We start from the raw sequence: 22,618 nt of genomic DNA, 5'->3' as shown, positions 1-22,618 counted from the left end.
CTGCCACATGGTTTGGAGGGATTTCTGTAAATCATGTTTTAAATCTGGGCTGCATAATTGAACTATTCCAGCGTCACTGTTACACGAGCAGAGTCAACATCAGTGTCGCCACTGTATCATTTGATTTAGCAGCACTACAACCCAACAGCTGCATGCTGGTGGGCCTGACCTCCTCATGCATCTGCTGTCCCAGCAGAGTCTGATCTCCAGAGGATTGTAGCGTTTCCTTTAAGACTGCCCAAACTGAAGCCGATCACAGGTTCACAGCAGCAGCTGCTTTTCTGGCTGTTCAGGTGTACTTCCAGTAGTTCAGTTGTGACATATCCCATGGAGGGCATGGCAGTGGTGTTACCACTTGCAGACAAACCTTCAGTATTTCAGGTATGTTGGTGAACCAGCTCTGTTCTCAGAGGAAGGGTGTGACTGTACTTTAGAGTGGCAGAATTTAATTAAAACTGACAATAAAAGGCTACCTGCTGCTGGCACTAAACACTTCACATAAGGATGTTATCGCACACTGAGTACATGACTTTAGCATAATGAAAGGAAAAATGATTGCTTGTTTCCCTATGCAGCAATACAAATAAAGCAGCACTTCCTGCTATACTGTGTCTTCCTTTCATTTAGCATGGCTGAAATCACCTAAGTGACACTAAAAACTGAAGAGGAGTGATACGAACAGTCTCAGTTCAAACTGACTTTAAGTAGTAGGTGTAGTTTCTTGAAGTCTAAGGTTTTCAAGAGGACTCAAACCCAGAGGCTTTGAGCAGTTTCTGCCTTTGGAAACTCAAAACCTGTACTACAGGTAACTCTGTGGTTACATGTGCCAAGGTCAGAGGTCACTGAAGGCTTCAAACGTTCTGCATTACGGGTTCTCCCACATCAAGCGGGCCCCAGAGGGGGTGACTGCAGGTCGTCATGAGCAGAGGAGTGAAACTAAGGTCACTGAATATCTTGACCAATAAACTAATGTGACCTTTAACACTAACCCCCCCCCCCCCCCCCCCTGTACTAAAGCTGTGGGATGAAGCGGGCATGTCAGGTGAGATGTGCTGAGTGGCCTACAGCTTCACAAACACGTTGTATTCATGGTGTAAATGCTGATGCAATTTATTACATTTTGAGATGCTACAAGTAAAAGCAACTTAAATTCATTTTACTTTAAAAGTCCAACATGTTGATTCATGATTGGTAGATTGCATAAAGCCCTAAATCAAAGAAAACAGACAACACATGAAAGTAAAGTCATATCTGAAGCACAACATACACAAATACACATCACTGTGATCTGTACCCTCACCAACTGGAAGCACGTCCACTAGGTGGCGTTCTCATCAAAGAATAAATTAGGGAGACCCACCACAGTGGGTGCGCTAGCTCCGCTACAACCACAACTTTTAATCGCTCCAATTTGTAAAGTCCCTGAAAAACAACACGTATATGGCACATCTCATTCTGTCAACAGCAAGTAGCACACACTGTAGTTCAATGACAGTTGCATGTTTGTTCAACGCACTACGAGAGAAGAGTTTCTGCGTACAGCACAGGGGCTTGTTCTCCACGCAGATTTATAATTTCAGCAACATTTATTACAAAGCAAAAACTACGCAGCACCAAATGCTCAATGAGTGAGTCATTGTGTGGCAATCACAAACATTTCAGCAATGTGCTCTTCATTATCCGTTTTTTCCCTCTCATAGCCAAAAATATCAGGACCTGAAGAAATATAAAACAAAACACTAGAATTTCTCCTTTCTGCAAGCAGGAAGTATGAGACCGGACAGTCCTGGAAGTGACAGCGGGGAAGCTTGGCCAATGAAAACTGAGGAAACAATGTGAGGAAAAAAGAAATTTACAAAAATAAATATAAAGCTCCCTTTCTCAATAAAGACAACGAGCAGGATACAAGTTTCATGGAGGGAGAACCGAACAGTTTCCACATGATTTGGTCGAATGTAAAAAACAAGAACGCAGATTTACACACAGCGTCTGAGCATGAACTCAGGTTTGACACAGGCAACATGCATTTCATTTGGTACTGGTTCTTTTATGGGCCAGCTGGAAATGACAAGCTCATATGAAATATTGGCAGAAGACTGAAATACTGTACAGCAGTATATGTGAGCACATATTTAGTTTCTACAGAGAGATTATTATTGGCTGTTTGCAGCTTTAGCCCTTTCTGATAATAAAGAGGGAGCCAGTTAATATTGATACAGAGCTGAGATGCATGTACACATCTGTACACTCTCAGTAAGCATGCACATAGAAACAGTAAGTCATATACAGTCATACCACTACAGTTTAAGAAAGACAGGGTTAAGTGGAAAAAAAAAAAGTTCCCCTCACAAGCAAAAAAACCGCAAACACATCGAGCTGATCGATGTCCACGGATCGCCGCTAAGCTCCACCTCTTCTGCGCTGGAACAAGGTGGGAAACATATGAAAGCCAGAGCTACCAGCACCGAAATCAAGGCTTTGTTTTATAATTACAGCAAATAAAACAAAATATAATGCATCCCCTTCAGAGTCAAAGGCTGTGTGGCACATGGGCAGCCCTCACAGGGCCTCGCTGCACAGCACGGCGAGAACAGAGGCGCAGCACGCTGTAACAAAGAAGCTGCCACGTTGGTATCTAAGACACTGTAACAGCCACAGTGGACCAGACAGGCATGTCCCATGAAGAGTCTCGAGGAACTGTTACATCCAGCAGAGGCTTTAAGCCCTTTGATGGCACACAATGACCACAGCAGGGGGGCAGTTCCTTCATTTACACAGCAAAGAATCATGGGAGATTTCTTTTGGCTAGGCTTAATGTCACATCAGTTCAAAGAAATATGCAATCACATTTTACAGATCATTAAAAAAAAAGATGAGTATTTCTAGCACTCACACATCCACTTCCTCAACTTTGGAGGATATTAAAAAAAAAAAAAAAAAAATCCCACTGCCAACTCATGACTGTCCGAAGGATTCTGGCCAACAGAGTGTGAATGGGTGAAAATAAAAGATAAACACACACACACACACACAGGAGGACTGACAGCATGTGTGCGCACGGGCGAGAGCCTGAGTCACCGCTTGTGATGGGCACCTGAAAAAGATGGAAGAGACAGAAAATGAGCTCCATATACTGCAGTGTAGCGCTGCCACAAACGATTGATAGTCGACGTAATCGTGACTAGTTGACTAATCGTGGCCCTGCTGCAGTGCAATTTATGCTGCAGTGTTTATGAACTCAAGTTTTCCAAGGTAGCGTTCAGGAGTTTATTAATATGAGTGACGAGAAACCAGCTCTGGTCGAACTAAACGCCTTCAGCACTCTCACGTGTTCATGTAGGCAGTGCTAAGAAAATAAAGGGAGACGTTCCTATTTAGACATTTGGCCAAAACAAACCACTTGAAAGAAATGAAGATGTTCATTTTAACATTGATGATGTCAAAGATGAGGCCTGGGGACCAGAAGACTGGACATCTGGACAGCAATGAAAAATGTAAACTTTAGACTTTTAACTGGTTTTTTTCCTACTGATAAATGACCAAAGTAATCAAGTAAACTTTTTGTTTGTTCATTCCCAACTTCAAGCTTATTTGGATGCAAACAACATCGGGGAAAATACAGTCGGGTCTAAGCTTTAGCACGGAAACTGCATTACTGCTAGTCTTTAATGATCTTCTCTCAATCGCTGACTCGGGGCGCCCTGTGGTCTTAGCTTTGCTCGATTTGTCCTCTGCTTTTGATTTGGTGGACCATAATGTCCTTTTAATGAGGCTTAAGGTGGGCATCACGGGCAGTGCCCTTAGCTGGTTTAAATCCTATCAGAAAGGTCCTTTTCTATCACCATGGGTACCTGCTCCTCCTCCATTGCCCCGGTCACCTCTGGTGTCCCCCTGGGGTCTGTACTGGGTCCTATGCTGTTCTCTTAATACTTGTTATCCTTGGGCCGAATCCTTGAAAAATACAATATTTCTTTCCACTTTTATGTGGATGACATTCAAATCCATTTTGAACTGGCTGAGGATGTCACGTCATCGTTGCAACACTTCTTCAATTGTATGAATGAAGTTAAAAACTGGCTGCTGAGCAATTCCCTCATTCTCAATGATAAGATGGAAATCATAATCGTCGATAGTCAGGCTGAACTCAATGATGTATTTGGGCCCTTTGCTGACTCTTTCTGATACCCGGGTGTTGTCTTGGACAGTTCCTCTAAGCTGGACAAACACGTGTCCTCGGTAGTTGAATCCAGTTTCTATCAATCACGTCTAATCTCCAAGGCCAAGCCCTACATACCACGTAAGCACCTTGAAAAACGTATCCATGCCTTTGTTACATCCAGATTAGTTTACTGTAATTCCCTTTATGCTGGTCTCCATTCTGCCGTCGTTCAAAATGGGACTGGTAGGTTTGAGTCTATTACTCCGGTTCTTTCTGACCTGCACTGGCTTCCCATTAAAATCACATTGATTTTAAAATCTTATTGTTCACGTTTAAAATCATAAATAATACCACACCCAGCTATCTTACTGATCTCCTCAGCTTTTACACCCCCGGGGGAGCGCTTAGATCAGCAGGCCAAATGCTCCTGGTGTGACCTACATCTCGGCTCAACACCAGAGGTGACCGAGCATTCGCCTCTCTTGCACCCTACCTCTGGAATAATCTCAACCTATATCTGCGTGTTCGTAATGGCACTGTGTTTTATCGTTTTGCTCTGATTAAAGCTTATCGTGTTTAACCTTCAGCCTTTGGCTTGTGCCTACTGTATATTGCATAGTTATGTCTCCCACCTGTCAGTATATTTGTATCTGTAACTGCACTTAATCGATTCTGTGAAGCACTTTGGCACACCCCTGGTTTTGAAATGTGCTATATAAATAAAACAAATAAAAAAACAAAAACTTCTTAGTTAAATACTGTAGTATTACTAGTATATTTAGTTAATTAAACTTCTGAGCCAGTGTTGAGTCTGACAGCCTGATGTATTTCTATCTGCAGATTCAAAGTTAACTCTTTCTTTGCAGAACACACGCAGCCAGGAACGCTGGGAGAGACACGGCTATTAGCATCAAGCAGACTAAAGTGCAAAAACACCACAGTGTTGAAAAAGGGCAGCAGCTGCCTTGTTTAGGTTTTCATTTACCTCTGTAAGTTGGATCAGGTCTGGCTGGAGCGCGAGGGGCAGCAGGGTGATCTGGGTAGACGTAGCCAGGACTGACATTCTCATAGTCATGTGTGCGCGGCTGTGGAGGCCTGAAACACGTGCAAAACATTAATACATTTCTGCTTCTTTACAGACTGGACATTTCTTCTGGTGAGAGCCGTGTACCTCGGAGGCTTGTAGTTCTTCTGCCTTTGGTACTCGTACTCCTCTCGTGTCCTGGGCCGGACAACGTCCTCGGAGTTTGGCTGGAAACCAACAGAAATTATGGTTCTCGTCCCACAGAGGAAATACAGTCTTATATGGAAAAAGCACGCATGTTAAAAATATGCACGGTCATGGAAAATTACCCTGTAGTCTCCCTCTTGCCGCCTCCTCTCCACTGCCATCCTTTCCATGGCCAGCCTCTCCCGCTCCTTCTCTTTCTCCCATTCGCGATTCTTCCTGTACTCCTTTTTCTCCTGCTCCATCAGCAGTCGGGCGATTTCCTGGCAAAGCGAGGCGACTAGGTCATTTACCCCAGAATACGTCCTACATGTCACATGACATAACTCTACACAAGCGTCCCAGATGTCATCAGAGAACACCTGGTTCACACGAAGCAGCCAAAGCGACACCTCCAGTGCTGCAGAGCATCTTTGCACGTAACATTTATCCATGTTGGAGGAGGAGTTTCCACACACTCACCTCGTCTTGTGCCACTTGGGCTGCACGCACGTGCATCTGGCTCGCCTGAAACCAGAGAAAAGGTTACGTTCTCACACAGATGTTACGTGATGTTGGAAACACACAAGAAAAACACTTTCAGTTTGGTTTTTGACATCAAGGCTTCAAGTTCTTTACAGCTTTGATAACAGAGTCAAATGCTTTACTGTCATTGGCTGCTCTGGAGCCAATCACGTTTCATCATGTCAAATCAAATAATGCACAACAAAAATACATTTATGGGCAGAGTTATTCAAACATTTTCATTTCTTTACAAAACTGATTTCTAAACAAAGAAGAAGAAACTCAACCACACACAGACCGACAGACCTTTAACTTTGCTCTTTGCGCACACTGTTTGCTAACTATAAGCTAATGTGATTGTTCCCTGTACGTCACGGTGTGCGTGCACATATGGACAACACGTACTTCTCTTCTGGTTTCCTTCCTGACCTTAATTTCCTCCTCTTGCAGTTTCCTGGCCACCTCCAGGTCCTTCAGCTCTTGCTCGCGCAGATCGAGCTTGGTCAAACCCTTGGTGGCCTCACTCAGTCCGTACTCAGTCTCTGGCATTACTGACCCGCCGCCATGGTGCGCAATACGACCTGCAAAAGGCAAATCATGACTAACAGAGCAGGGCTGCGATGATTATTTATTAGGATTCGCTTCAGCAAAAGGAAATCTCATCTTAAAGGTGCAATTTACACAATTACAGAATAAAGTAAAGTTTGTATCATTTTTCTTGATAAATTAAAATGATTTATGGATCAAAATCATTTGTCTGTTGAATGATCAATAATTTGATGCCACATTCACACAAAAATACATTCAGCAGCAGTTTGATCAAAGCCAATGCACCTTTAAAGGGCTGCAGTGCATCTCCACTGGTGTTGTTCGCTGTGTTTGGGTCATTTAAACCTGTGGCAGATCTCAGATCAGTTAAAACCATGAAATGGTAAAGTTTAGCTTGTTCAATTGACAAGAACACACAACCAGCTCTGAAGCCCTTTATCAAGGAAACATTTGAGCTTACAAAGCTCATCAAGCCATAAGAAAGCACACAGCACACGCCTCACTCCAAGCACAGAGACAAGAAAACTCCACACTAGGCGAAATAAATCATTGGCCTCAAACCTGAAATCACAAGATCGCTGATCCTGAAAACAGTGAATCTAACGTGTGTGTTAGCGATCGCTGTTAGACTGACCCACCACCTCAGACTGCCACAGAAAGGTTTAGCACACCACACAGCCCCCCCGCAGAGCCCAGAGGGAGCTCGGGGTGATACCTGTCTCTCCGCTGGGTTGACTATGACTGCGTTCCCTGCCACGACCCTCCCCCTGCTGGAGGTCCCAGAACTCCCTGCTGTCTCCTCTGCCTTCATCGCCCCTATGATCTCCAAACAGCTCATTGGGGCTGGACTGGACACGGTGCCGTCCCCTGGTCCTCTCAAAATCCTCCTCTTCCCCCTCCCAGGAAGCCCTCCCTTCCCTCAGCCGGTCCCGGCTGTGTGCTGGCTCCACAAAGGCCTCTTCGAGTCCTCTCTCCCTGCTCCGGGTTCTCGCTCTTTGTCTTCCTTTATCTCGATGTCCGTGTCCCTCTAGCTCTCTGTCCAAACTTCGTCCTCTGTCTCTGGATCTTTCTCCGTCCCGCCCCTCTGCTCTTCCCCACCTGAGGTCCTGGTCTCTGTCCCTCCTCTGGTCTCTTGCAGTATACCTCTCATATTCCGGTTCTCTGCCTCCGTCTCGGTCGTACTGCCTGTTCTGCTCTCTGACCCACGTTTTGTCCCTCTCTTTAGGAATTTGTACTGGAGGTGGTCTAGCTGGCCTCTCTTTCCTCCTCACCACTCTCTCTGTGTCCTCGTATCCTAAATCCCTGGCTCTGCCAGTCTGTGAGGGCTCGTGCTCTGGATACCTGTCCCCGTGTTTGCCTCTGTTGTGCATCAGGTGCTCAGGAAAAGGATCTGCGTGCCTGCTACGGCCTCCTTCTCCCAGCAGATAGCCTTCTGGGTATCTGGAGCGACCACGGGGTGCTGCAGCATCCAGTTTTGGGTGTCTGCTCCTTTTAGGTTCTGTTGAACTATAATCTGGAGAGTAATCTCGACGTGAGCTCACCGGAGCATCGTATCGCCCGGGGGACGTCGGTGTGTGATGTCTGGGTTTGTCCAAGTCTAGAGGTCTTCTTGCAGCTGAGCAAAGCAGAGTGAGAAGGCACGATGATGATGATGGTGGTGGTTGATGAAAACAGGGAAAGTTAACAACAACAGACAGGTGTAATATAAGTCAAGACAGTGAGCACCGGGTTAGATACAGCACCTGTGAGGAGAGCAGTGGTTAGAAGAAAGAGGAAATGCAGAAGATGACATTAAATGACCCAAAACGTCCCGGCAGTTGTTACGGTTGGAAAATTAAAATGTTGCAAAGACAGCAACAGCGAGTGTTAGCCGCTATCAGACAGTCTGACTGGATATAAAGGCACTCAGGACTCATGATGGGACATCAACCAGTATATGATGTTTTTAAATGGTTACAAATTGTCTGCTCCTCCATTGCACTCCACATGCCACTGCTTTTGTAAATACAGACGCTGCAGACACACCAACAGAGCAAACTGTTGATCTGAGCACTTCACCTTTAAGGAAACCTGTTTGTTGGGAGTCGACATGTGGCTGAGAAATGTTTGAATGAATACAAATGAAAGGAAACGCACAGCGAGGAACAAAGCTCAGGCCAGTCCTCGCCGCACTGCCAGTCAGTGCAATGGCATTCCAGTTATCCAACCAGCAGCAGGGAGGTACGAGCAGAGCCTGACACCTGCTCAGACGCCCACGGGCATTCGCTGTTTGCTCACCTCGTCTCACTTTAAAAAAATAAAATATTCTCCTATTTTTAACCTTTTATTCTACCCTGACAGCTGTTCAGTGACGAGAAGCAACATGTTTTTGTACGTCAGAGAGAGAGACTGTGACATCATCACAGTCACAGGTGCAAACGCCCAGTGGTGACGTTACAGGTGAGCAGTTACATAAGTTCTCACAGTCTGCAGTCGATACAGAGAACAAGCAGGTGGACTGACAGCGAGAGGCTCGCCCGTCCCCGTCTGCGCCGACAAACACCAACACGGAAACTATTCAAATCAGCTTCCGTGACAGTTTAAATGAACAAACAAGCACAAGATAAAAATCACTCACGAGCACTTTAAGTAGAAACTGTGTGTGTTGAATTTTTGCAGAGCACCAAATTGCTAGAAAACCAGACTGATTTTTCTTCTGTTGACTAAAAGGAAAAAAGAGATTTTCCTCTGTGCTTCCTGTGTGGGAGCGACACCACTGTAGAGGTTTAGTGTTCTGAGTCAATCTCAGAAACAAAACACCCAAAAGGGTTGAAATGGCAAAGCTGGTAGTCAGCATGTCACATTAGATTTAGCAGCTGCAGAGAGAAAAGCTGAGCTTTTATTAGGAACAGGAAATTTACTTCCTCCCACACTCACACTCACAACTGTGGTTCAAGACCTGCGACCGCACTCATGCCTCAACAAGACGCAATAAGAAACGGCCGCAGCGCTTCAGGTACAGAAGCAATCGTGATGACATTTTGGATTAGGACTTGCAGCAAAGCTTCAATTTTTCAACATGAAACATAAAATTGTGACACTGAGCTGCTAACACGTTTTAGAAGCCCCAAAAAACACTAAAAACATGTTGTTGTTTTTTTAAATACATCAGAAGTAAATCTAAAATTGCTCCTAATTCACTAAATGCCAACTCTGGTACAAAAGGCTCAATCAGCGCTCTGCACTGGGAGTAAAAGGACGAGTTATTTCTCTGCAGGAACACGCAAGCCTTCCTTCAGGGTTAATTATGTGCTTATAAATGCATTCCACAATCTTCAAGTCAGCAACAATCGCCATGAGTGTTAGAGACACACCCACCGCACTCAAAGCTGGAGACAAAACCAAATCCGGCACAGAAACAGAGACCGATCACCTCCCGTGGCCTTACTCATGACTTTATATTCTTCTGTGAAAAGCTGTGAGAATTATTCTTTAATCCTTGAAAGAGTAGTTGTCAAACAGCTAACAGATCATCTGCAGAGGTTTATTTGAAGAGTTTCAGTCAGGTTTCAGAGCTCATCACAGCACAGAAACAGTTTTAGTGAAGGTTACAAATGATCTTCTTATGGCCTCTGACAGTGGACTCATCTCTGTGCTTGTCCTGCTAGACCTCAGTGCAGCGTTCGATACTGTCGACCATAATATCCTATTAGAGCGATTAGAACATGCTGTAGGTATTACAGGTACTGCACTGCAGTGGTTTGTATCATATCTATCTAATAGACTCCAGTTTGTGCATGTAAATGGAGAGTCCTCTTCACACACTGAGGTTAATTATGGAGTTCCACAGGGTTCAGTGCTAGGACCAATTCTGTTTACATTATACATGCTTCCCTTAGGCAGCATCATTAGAAGACATAGCATACATTTACACTGCTATGCTGATGACACCCAGCTCTATCTGTCCATGAAGCCAGATAACACACACCAATGAGTTAAACTGCAGGAATGTCTTAAAGACATAAAGACCTGGATGGCCGCTAACTTTCTGCTTCTTAATTCAGATCAAACTGAGGTTATTGTACTCGGCCCTGAAAAGCTTAGAAATATGGTATCTAACCAGATTCTTACTCTGGATGGCATTACCTTGGCCTCCAGTAACGCTGTGAGGAACCTTGGAGTCATGTTTGACCAGGACATGTCCTTCAATGCACATATTAAACAAATATGTAAGACTGCGTTCTTCCATTTGTGCAACATCTCTAAAGTTAGAAATATCCTGTCTCAGAGTGACACTGAAAAACTAGTTCATGCATTTATTACTTCCAGGCTGGACGACTGTAATTCATTATTATCAGGAAGTCCTAAAAACTCCCTGAAAAGCCTTCAGCTAATCCAAAATGCTGCAGCAAGAGTCCTGACAGGGACTAGAAAGAGAGAGCAGATTTCTCCTGTTTTGGCTTCCTGTTAAATCCAGAATTGAATTCAAAATCCTGCTCCTCACATACAAGGTCTTAAATAATCAGGCCCCATCTTATCTTAATGACCTTGTAGTATAGGGCTGGGTATCGTCACTGATTTCTAGAATCGATTCAATTCCGATTCACAAGGTCCCGAATCGATTCGATCCACGATTCGATTTAATTCGATTCGATTCGATTCAATTTAAATCTGGGAAATTTTGACAGTCAGAAATATAATTCAGATCAGTACATTTACATATTTTTGTATCTATAAAAAGGAAGCTGACACTCGCAAGACTTTATCCAAGCTGTGAGCATCACAGCAGATGCCTTTGTGTCAAAGTAGCTGAAGATAAAACACAGAAAAACATGTAGGTGATTTTCCTGGCCTGGGATTTTATAAAAAATATTCTGCAGTACATCAAAAACGAAAGAAAACCATTAATTAATGAACATTACCTCTGACGTTACAGCGGTTTTATTAGAGACACGGCTAAGCATTTTGCATTTTGAATAATTTTAAAAAGTTTAAATTTGTTCAGTATTGAACAGCAGAAATGAGGTTTTCTTTTCGGAAGAATGTAAAAGGGAAAAAAAACAGCGACCGACAGCGCTGTAAGCAACAGTAGACTTGTGCGTAACAAGCAAGCGAATAATGAAGAAAGCGAAACTGTTCGAGAGAGAGAGAGGGGGGGGGGGAGAGAGGGGGAGAGAGAGAGAGCTGCGCATCGCAATGGAAGCAAAACAGTAAAAGAGTGAATTCATGACGATGTTTATGTGAAGCGTTTGGATCTTCTTTTGCTGCTGGTTCGGTCAATATTGTTTGGAGAGAGATCAAACTAACAGCCTTAGAATCAGCGCATAAAGGGCGTGAACACAAAGCGCGGACCCGGATCAGTGAGCTGTCGGCTTTCACTTTCAGCCCCGACTGTGAGAAAGGCGACATCTAACTGATTCTGATCCGCGGGTCACGCCCTGTGTTTAAGTCTATGTGAAGAATCCCTGTACCTGCTCTCATTTACTGTTTGGTGGTTCTTGAAATTTTGTGAGATGTCACCAGAGATTCTGGCATTTCGGACAAAATAAATTTATATTAAAAAATCGATTCAGGATTTTAATGAATCGATTTTACGTTATCCAAGCCAGAATCGATTTTAATCGATGAATCGATTATAAAAACCCACCCCTATTGTAGTACCATATCACCCTATTAGAGCACTTGGCTCTCGCTCTGCAGGCCTACTTCTTGTTCCTAGAGTATTTAAAAGTAGAATGGGAGGCAGAGCCTTCAGTTTTCAGGCCCCTCTTCTGTGGAACCAGCTTCCAGTTTGGATTCAGGAGACAGACACTATCTCTACTTTCAAGATTAGGCTTCAAACTTTCCTTTTTGCTAAAGCATATAGTTAGGGCTGGACCAGGTGACCCTGAATCCTCCCTTAGTTATGCTGCAATAGACGTAGGCTGCCGGGGGATTCCCATGATGCATTGAATCATATCTGCTATTAATCTCTGTCTCTCTTCCACAGCATGTCTTTATCCTGTCTTCCTTTTCTCACCCCAACCAATCACAGCAGATGGCCCCGCCCCTCCCTGAGCCTGGTTCTGTTGGAGGTTTCTTCCTGTTCAAAGGGAGTTTTTCCTTCCCACTGTCGCCAAAGGGCCGCTCATACAACGGTCAGCCGTTTTACAGATAGAAAACTAGCTTTGCTCCGACAGCCATAAGTCAACATAAATGAGGCATTTACATAAGTCAGCGGTGCTCTCCTCACCTCCATGATCTTCATCAAAGCGCGTTTCCAGCTGCTTATGTCTCCTCCTGTCCTCTTTCATCTCCTTCTCCTGCAGCTTACGAGCGATGGCCTGCAACAAAACAACGCAACAGTAAGCACGTCGTCCCGCATCAATATAGAAATGTCCCACTTAGACAAAGGTCATATTTCTTTGGGTGCACGTACAGTAGCTCGCTTCTCAGGCCAATTAGCACATGCTTCGTACACCTTATGGAGCACGTAGGAGGCGATCTGACCCAAGTTAGCTCACTCTGACTAATCTAACACAAACAGTGTTGCTGATTGGGAAACAGAATCTAGGATTTCTCAGCTTTCCCATTTATCAACAATGTCATTGTAATGTTTAAAAAAAAAGAAAAAAAAAAAGGTCCCAATTACTTAAAAATAAAATAAAATAAAAGTGGAAACAAAGGCGCAATGATTGGAAAAGAATGACCCGCCCAAAACAGGAAGACTAGAAACAACTGAGGGGTAGAAACAAGCAGCACTGCCTCAGGTCCACTTCCTACCGCATCTTTCTCTTCTTGCTGTCGCTGTCGCTCTGCCTGTCGGACCAGTTCCTCCTGAATCTCCTGGGCGATCTCGTTATCTTGCCGCTCGCTGGGGTTCACATGTGTTGCAAGCATGTACGAAGAGAAGAAGCGGGAAAATGTTACAGCAGGGATGTAATGGAAGGACATTTTTAAATTCACAGCTTTGCTTAAAGATGCATATTTACACTGACACATTTGTTAAATAAGCCTTATTACACTTTTCAAGTCTCAATTATTCTGACGACAAACTCACACAGTGGTGCTGAAACCGGCTCTGGTACTACACACGTTAGATTGTTGTGTATATAAAGGTTTAAAAGCCTCCCTGACTTCAACACTGTGAAAATGATGCACTTTTTTGTCACTTACAGTTTTCAGTAATTCTGTTTCATAAGGGGAGTCAACACCCGAACCCTCAGCTTTGAAGTCATCCAGCATGTTGTGAATGATGGTCAGCGCGCCTCAGGCAGGAGCAGGAGGATCTTAGCTCACTGCAGGGTTGATCTCACTAGCGCCTTGGCTCACGCTCATCTTTGAAGCTGCACGATTTAGTCAAAAACACCATCTGCCTGCAGGGCTGGTGTGTGAAAATCCTTACAGTGTGTGCAGACGCACCTGAGTGTGAAATCTTACTAACAGAAGGAGGAGCTTATACAACCCACGCCGTACCTGGATTTGACCCGAGTGGTTAACGGCTTAGGATGAATTAAAGTGGCACATGTAAACAAACTGCTGCACCTGAGCGTCTTGAAACAGTACGTGCTGAGAAAGAAGTGATGCTGTTTAGTCCGGTGTCTAAGTGGCGAGTGTGGGATAGACGGTGAGCTTGGAACAAGACCGGCAGCACCGGCCTGCATGCGTCGGTGAGGCATCTGGCACCCAGGGAGTGCAATCCCTCTACTCGAGCCCTGCATGTTTATGTGTGTTTAAAATAAGTGGGTTCGGCGAGTCAGCGCTTTTATGTTGATTAAAACTGCAGAGCACAGAAAGACTCCAAGTGCCTTTTTGCACACTTGGGATGCAACTGCTGCTTTGGGCTGAAACAGAGACAACAGAGCTCTCTGCTATGTTCAGCGGAGCCAGATTTATGTTTCTGCATCAGGCCACTGTGGTTAGTAAGTGTACATGCTGCATTGCTTTGGACATGCAGTTGGAAGCAACCCAAACCCCTCGGGGAATATAATTATACATCAGCGGTGACAAAGACACCACACAGACTCCATAACAACTGAAGAAGATCTGCTTATGCCGTTTGTTTCTGCATGTTTCTAAAGCAGGATAAAGACTGAAAGCATTTTGTAGGTTAGCTTGAGTCTATGAGTCTCCTAACACAGATATAACATGTCTTTAGCACAGACCTGTTAGGAAGTCTGTTACATCCTACGCCTAATTGACGCATGGCTCAGCAACATCTGCTCTTAAATAATCTGAAAACCAGCTGGTCAGCAGAACCAGCTCCAAACCTCATGATTGCTCCTTGGCAAAAACAAGATTGAAAGCATACTGAATGACAGGATCTTCTATTTATAACAATAACAGTGTTAAACCTACTCTGAACAATCACTCAGCAGGAGTCACCTAGAGCGCTGCGCTGGCTGACCTCGCTGCTGAAGCACAAATCTGTCCGAGGACGGGGTTTGGGAGTAATTACATGAGATTAGACTAATTGGAAACAGATGCCATCATCAAAGTAACTAATAACGCTCACAGCGAGTACTGCTGAGTAATCTGATGGCTTTAAAAGTCCTCGAGGTGCATCGAGTGCTTCATTTCAAAAACCAAACATCCAACCAGCAGATCCTTATTTTTCTACTTGGACAAATGTTGCTCATATGCACAACTATAACCAGGCGCATGCTTTTATGCAACTGCTGACTCTAGCATGACTTTTCATTAGCACAAAGCTCAATGAATAAATGTGCTCCATGGCATTATTGATTTGGACTTTATCTGAGCCATCAGCCACATCTCCAGGAATTCCTGCTCTTCTTACATTTAACAGGTGTGTATGAGGCTGACGTGTGAGGGACACCTACATGGCAACGTTCTCTTTCTGAGTCTTGATCTTGGCCCTCTCATCCTCCTCCTCTTGGAGCTTCTTGGCCACCTGCAGGTCGTTCTGCACCAGACGGCTCTTATAGACATTGGAGGCCAAGTGGCTCTCAACTGTTGACACACACACAGAGACACACACACACAGGCTTGACTATCAGTGAGATAACATAAATGTTGAACAGCAGAGGTTATTTGCAGGTCTACACGTCAGCGTCTGAGGACAAGAGAAACGCCGCGGCCGTTTCAGCCTCTGCTATTCAACAGACTGCGCTCTCAGTCGCTGAGGAATGAATGTTGGCGGCTGAGGCGTCGTTCCAAGGTTGTGTGACGGCATGCAGTCGACCATAACAGATGAGAAATCCTGCTTGCTGACGCACTTCTAGCACTTTGTAAGCAGCGCATCACTCACTCGCTCAGTTCTGTTCACTTTGTTATTGATCCGGGACAAAATTACATTTGGCAATTTGTACGCGAGGAGCTCCATAAGGTCTGTGTCTGTGATCGGTGGGATGGAAACAGGAAACCATGTCACAGCTGTGCCATCATGATAAAGAGTCGAGGGACTGACATCGATTTTTGGGGGGTTCTCTTGAATGACGCTGGGATTAATTTTTCACGTGCTGACAGCCCATGAAAAAAAAAAGTCTGAAGGTATAACTGAAGTCACACCGTAAAATGAAGGACATTTATCCACTGCCATGTTTGCCGTGTCAACAGCAATCTGGATTCATCTTTCAAGGAAACAAAATGGACATTGTGAAATCTGTTCATAAAACACATCCTCTGAAGAGGCCTCGGGCCATTCAGGAAAAGAAACAACGCTGAGCTGTGAGAACAGACACGAGTGGAAATCTGCACGGTGAAAAGAAGCAAACACAGAAACGGAAGATGCCAAGTGCTGACACGGCCTTGCAGAAATGTTTCCATGTGACATTTGGACACTTTGCTGTTCCGCATGCTCAACATTTTGAATGGGAACAAAAGCCAGCTGTATCTGCACATGAACACAAACTCAATGTGCTTAAAATCTTCTTTTGGACGCCATCTGCTGATGTGATCCATGAAGAAAAACAAAACAGGGGGGGGGGGGGGGGGGGCACTGCATATTTAGAGAACTACTGAAATATATTAAATGGCATCCTCCCTTTTGACTTCCAGGGTCAAAGTTGAAAGAACACTGCCAACACAAACCTGATCAGTTACTGTGGCAACAAAGGAGCAAATGGAAATGAGCCTTGGTGGTAGATCCCTACAGCTTTAAAAGGGCACAATCACATTCATTACAGCTAATCTGCACTGAGAGTGTGGCTGGATGACATCTGCCTTCCTCTTATTTAGCAGAGCTCGTGGCATAATTTACCTTTATATGGTTTTACAATGGAGGAAACGGAAAGACAAACTAGTGTCCTCTACAGCAGCGCGTTCTCTCGGTTCACACTCTAAACTTAGTGCAGAGGTTCACCAGACTCGATAATAATACAGCAGCAGCCCGTCTCTGATGCACGGAAAGAACCTGAAAAAGATGTTGATGTGAGATTTCAACAACTTATCTTGATGCGAGGGAACGGAGCCCTCTATAATGACTCTAATTACTTGCATATAGAGCAGGGCGATATGGCCAAAAATATTTATCACGATATATATTTGAAAATTTGCGATAACGATATAACCGACGATATAATTGATGCGAGACAAAATACAACTCCACAACATTACTAGCGCAAAAAGACAACCTTCCATTTATTTTCACTTAAACAAGAAGCTGGTTTTTATGTACATTAAAGCTTTATAAAAATGTAACAGTGCAAATGCAAATTCCTTGCTGAAAGTTTAACCAAAAGGCATTTCCAGTAGAAATGGGCTGACATATCCTGAGCATAACCATGTATAATATCCACTGAAGTTAAAAAGAGGTGCTTTGCAACATTAAACTGCAGTGTGCAGTACGCATTTTTCGGACCATAAGGTGCACGGGATTATAAGGCACATTAAGCGAAACAAAGCAGTCAGATAAATCAAACTTTATTAAACTCATTCTTCTTGCTTCCTCCACTTCTGTACCATTGATTCATTAATGTTGAATTCTCTGGCAGCTGCTCTATTCCCATGTTGTTGCAGTATATTAATGACTAACCTCGTATTGTGGATGGATTATCTCAGTTGTTCTCCTGACTGAAGTTTGGTCCGTTTACAGTATCCTGCCATGCAATTGCATTTGTCTCTAACCATGAAGAACCTTCACGTTAACTTTTATAAGTGGAAAAGTGTTAGTGTTCGTCCTCCAGCTTCACTGTTTATGTTATGCTAACATAGCTGTGTCGCTAGCGATCACGTAGCACATCATTATATACCAGCTAGCCCAACTTCAGTAACCCTACAAACGTCACTGCTGTTTAGTTTCCTGTCTTCATTTATGTTGGAAGTGATAGCAGAGCTGTACGTTTGATTTTTTTCAGAAATCTCTCAGTCAGAACATGCAATATCATGCTTAGGTAACTAGCGAAACTAGCGAGCTAACTTCCGCTAGCTTCCTGCTAACTTCTAACTCCGTTAAATGTAATAACTTTTGTTTTCATGGATGCCTGGAAGTTAAACTTTATAGTTACACCTGGTAAAGCAGCAATGCTGATCATTTTATTAAAGATGAAAGAATTTAGACAGTTTTTAACTCTAAGTGATGCTGCAGTGTTGTTTGACCTGAAGTATACGGAGTTTAGGACCCAGATTACTCCCAGATTTAAGAGCATCTTAGTCCGACAAATACGACAATAACAACGGCCGCTTGCATGTTCTGCAAAAAAATGTGCTTTGTTGTGTATCTGACGGACAAACACCAAACCAGTTCCACATCACGGAAGTTGCACCATTTTTACAAACCAATTCTGGTTCATCTGTTTCACTCAACAATCGGCCATGTGCGTATGAAAACAAAGGCACTGCGCATGCGCGTTTTACTCATATTCTATCGCGATATTTCATTTTCCTATCGTTGCCTAACATTATACCGGTATTACCGTGAACGGTATAATATGGCCCAGCCCTACTTGCATATGTGCTCACATTAAAGTACCAGCTAGCGTAAAAGGAGACACAGATGCAGTGTGTTCAGCTCTACAATCAGAGCTTTCTGTGCTACAGCTGCTGCACACAAAAAAGCCACCTCACTGCTCTGATGCAGAGCTTTGTGGCGTCCCGCAACATGGCTCGACTAATTGTGTACCAGGGTTTATACGGGCTTAATCAGACTTCAGCCACTGACGCCGCGCTCTGCCCTGCAAATAGCAAAGTGGAGCATCGTGGGCTGCATGCATGCTTTTACTGCTACAAATAAAACATAATTCAAAGCTTGATTTTTAGCAAAGTGATACCAAATGATTTAGGAAAGAAACAATCTGCAGTTACAGAAAAATCCCAATGCAGAAAACAGTGCAATAATAAATGGCACCAAGTGTTTAAACAGACTCTCCACATACAGACCTCTCTGTATAAACTTGGATTTCTGTCACGTGAATAACGCAGCCACACTTTCGTCTGCCTGAACACAGTCAGGGAAAGCAAACGTCTGAAGGAGGGAGAGGGCAGCACTGTTTGTCAAACGCTTGTTTTACCCGTGACACTCCTCAGGAGTAGAAACTCATTTTATCAAGAGTCAAGCTGAATGTGAGAATGAATGAGAACCACTGCCTTAGGATGAAGAAAAACCCCAAACATGACTAATGTGTAGATGCTTACTTTCTTGTTCCTGGAGGTTATAGGCCAGGGAGTGGTCCTCCAGCACGGCAAAGTCTCGGCACACTAAAGAAAGGAAGAAAAACAGGCTTCATTTAAAAACGAGTGCTGGAAAGTGTAGCAAACGTTACAATCATTCAAACAGCCCCATGTATTCAAACACAGAGCTATGCTCCCAGTTAAACACAAGCTTGAGGAAGAAGAGACGTCAATTTGAATCAGACTTCTCACGGTTTCCCCGTTTAACATCTGGCACGTCTTCCCTCATGTGCTTAATCAATAAAAATGAATTTAAAGTCATGACGGAAGGCAAAGTGTCAGGATTCCACCAACAGGGAATCAAATGTGTCACGATACTGAGAAACTACTCCTAAAACTGTTTTTAATCTGATAAGCTGAGCAGAGTGCCTCGCTGCACAATGAGCACATCATTCTTAGCTACACAAAGTGATTTTAGATCCTGTCTGACCTTCTGGAATTTGTTTTTGGATCTGAGATGAACTGAAAGTGAAAGAGGAAGCGCTCTGCACTCAGACTAAAAAAGCGCTCAGGGTTTTTTATCTTGACAAGTTATTTTAAGGTGAGAAGAAGTGAGAAAACGTTTTGTTGCTGCCCTAAAGTGCAATTCAAAAGGCAACATTTAGTTGCTCATCTAGCAGAAAACACATCCCAAAGGCAGTAAAACGAAACATGTTTGTGTATAGCCAAATAAGCTACAGTAAGTAAAGTAAGATTAACCTGAATTTTCTATCTAAGCTGAGTTTTTATGACGCAGGACTTTTTTCCTGTCGTTTTCAGGCCTGGCCAAAGACTAAAAGTCCACCAGCCACAATCTCAGCTCTGTAGGAAGAGAATAAAAATGTTTTCTTAAAGAAAAAAATATGAACTGCTCATTTTCCATATCTACAGATAACCCGAGAGCAAACTTTCCAGGCTTGGTTTCGGTATCACTGGTGCTGCCAAAAGATTCATCCTGAAAACAACAGTTTCGGCTGATGGAGTAGGTGGGGATTTTTTCCTCCGAAACCCCCCAGCACCAAACGTCATCCCGACACATCCACCTGATCCTTCTCAACGACGCACACAGCTCGTGTCTCTTCACGTTTGCTCCAGATCTTTAACAGCAGACGGTTTCCTGTTAAGAAGAACTAAGGAGGCGGTTTTAGGCCTTTCTCACAACCTCAGCTAAACATGAATGTGGACTTAAAAGTTCTGTCAGCGTAGCTTAACTCCCCCTACTTAGCAACTTACCATAGCATCATATAAACAGAATACTCTGTCATGGCTTCATCAAACAAAAAGCCTTCAGAAGTGTGGAGCTGGCACCAGATCGCTTCAACAAAGCAAAAGCAATCTGGCATCATACATATTCACCAGTGTCGATCAGTTTGTGGAGCTCACACTGTCTCCTCACCCCTGTTAAGCTTACAGTCCAAAGATTACTTCATCCACATGAAATATTAATAACCAGTAACTGCCTGTGACTGTGTGACTGTAGAGATCGCTGGGAGGGAATCGACCACCATTAGGCAAACACACTTGATAAATCATCCAGACTGCCTCGTTGTGCACGATGGCTAATGACAGATGCTTTGAAGGAGGATGACACCTCCACCGAGCATTTTCTCAACCATATGCTTAATCTTCTTAGCAAAGAGACTGTATCGTGGCTGCTGCTGCTTTATACGTCAACAGTACTTTAACAGTTGCTTTTAAACAGACTTCAGAAGAATTCAGCACAAGTGAAAGACGGGTTACAGCTGCACTCACGGTTTAGGTTTTCACACCATCATTCACTTCAGGACCTGAAATAGAAAATAGGTCTAACATGTGTGCACTATGCAAATAGATGGACACTTCTGCGTTTAATAAACCACAAGAACATCTAAATATAAGTAAATATTTCAAGTTCATTTCTGCACCTCGTTGTTTTTACTGTTTTCTAACTTTTCCAGCAGTTTTGTAGAGTCCATCCCTTCCCAATGCAGACTAGACAAGCAGTGCAGGATTCTTCTCTCTCTGACCAGAATAACAAACATCCTGCCCAGCAGCTGCTTCACACTAACAGGTGCTTCCCACCAGCAAAGCATCCCATCCATAATGCTTTTCCATATAAACACCCCCGTTTCCATTCTGCTTTTCAAATCCACAAACAATAGCAGACCTAGTTCTGGGTGTCTATGTGGCAAAGAGCTCGTGGGATTCATATTCTGAACAGTCATAAGAAGCAGGAGGAAATGGCACCAGAGAATATGAGACCGGGGGCAAAACAACAAACAAAACTCAAACAGAGCTTGTGTTCAAAACTCTGGCTGGACCACATACCTTAAAACAAGAAAACAACTCAGGTGACAAAGTTACAAGTCATGTAAACACAGCACATTTCACCAGCCCAGCACTGTGTTTAATATGAGGCGGCTCTCACTGTGTCAACATGTACACAACACATAAAACGGTGTTTCCCACTGTAAACCTGCCTGGATGACACCTGCACCCAGACTGACCATCTAACTCCAGCCTGAAAAGACCAGTAAGTGTGCTAGCATCCACTAGCAGCGTGTGCTAAGAGCCACATTAGCCGTAGTGCATGAGACAAACAAATAAACACCTGCGTTTACTCGGTTAACATTAGCCTCGCTAGAGTTATCCTAACCTAACAGGCTGGCTGTTTAAGAGCTAGCTTGCTTTATATTTTTCCAGGAAACATGTTATGTGGACATTACCCTCTTTCACTCCAGGTAGTTTATTCTGGTCGATGCTAACGTTACATTCAGCCATGTTGTCACGGATAATAAGTAAAAACAAGAAAAAGAAAAGAAAAAAACCCGTTGACGGTGAATTACACTTCAGCGTTTTTTCCGAAGGTTAACGGCAGCCTGATTGATCGCCTTAACTCATAAACCCGATTGATGGTTCAGGTGCTGGACGACCCTTTGATTAGTTTCGGTAACCACCCTCTCCTGATACGTCGCCGCTGTAATTGCCAGGCTGTTACTCTGCTGTAGCTAGCTGCCTGTCAGATTGCTAGCGTCCCTCCCTCCCTCCTACACCCGGCCAACGGAGTAAGAGGATATTTCCTGTATAGATTTTTCAGAATAAAATACCAGCGTTCGCAAGACTTGTGCAGGAAAAATAAATCAATTCAATTTAATTCAATTCAATTTTATTTATATAGCGCCAAATCACAACAACAGTCGCCTCAAGGCGACTCACACACACACTCGAATAAAAAGAAAAGAAAATCAAAGTGAAGATTGTTCAAGAGTTCCCTTATTTATTTATAAATATTAATTAAAAATATTTATATATTCGTGACACAATAAATAAAGAAATACAACTGAACCATGCTACTGACTACACCAGACCTACATGCTTACGAACTTAGCCCAGCCAGTATAACTTTAACCTTTGACTGTGCAAAAGCCAACATTTAGATTTAGCTTTATACTTTAGGTTTTTTGAAATGTACCTTTATCAGCCAGCTTCCCAAACATTTATTGAATATATTATTAAACTAAAAGAAACGTTTAACGAAGCTCTCCATTGAGGTAAAAAAATTGTCTAAGAATACACTTATGTTTCGGAAAATGAGACTATTTGAATTTAAACCCTTACATTATAAATAGCTG

At 43.5% G+C, this 22,618-nt stretch overlaps 1 protein-coding gene across 2 annotated transcripts; it reads right to left on the bottom strand.

Moving 5' to 3' along the window:
• Nucleotides 1-1,094: 1,094 nt before the first annotated feature.
• ccdc50a (coiled-coil domain containing 50a) lies at nt 1,095-22,030 on the bottom strand. 2 transcript variants are annotated; one of them, XM_086281732.1, is made up of 12 exons: nt 21,713-22,030; nt 18,993-19,055; nt 15,242-15,371; nt 13,182-13,272; nt 12,652-12,742; nt 7,156-8,055; nt 6,321-6,472; nt 5,850-5,894; nt 5,513-5,650; nt 5,331-5,410; nt 5,145-5,254; nt 1,095-3,094 (listed from the first exon to the last, which is right to left on the bottom strand). In XM_086281732.1, the coding sequence occupies exons 1-12, from the start codon at nt 21,765-21,767 to the stop codon at nt 3,075-3,077; spliced, it is 1,875 nt and encodes a 624-aa protein (XP_086137858.1). In that variant the 5' UTR covers nt 21,768-22,030; the 3' UTR covers nt 1,095-3,074. The 2 variants fall into 2 exon arrangements, with proteins under 2 accessions (XP_086137858.1, XP_086137859.1); XM_086281733.1 differs by lacking the exon at nt 7,156-8,055 and having other exon boundaries at nt 21,713-22,024.
• Nucleotides 22,031-22,618: the final 588 nt, after the last annotated feature.

Source organism: Aulonocara sp. 'chitande type north' Nkhata Bay, linkage group LG23 (assembly GCF_057382095.1).
Source record: "Aulonocara sp. 'chitande type north' Nkhata Bay isolate Kocher_YH1m ecotype deep benthic linkage group LG23, A_spYH_male_GT1.1, whole genome shotgun sequence".
Taxonomy (NCBI): domain Eukaryota; kingdom Metazoa; phylum Chordata; class Actinopteri; order Cichliformes; family Cichlidae; genus Aulonocara; species Aulonocara sp. 'chitande type north' Nkhata Bay.
Note: the sequence above shows the minus strand (reverse complement) of the source record. Positions and strands in the feature narration are given on the sequence as shown.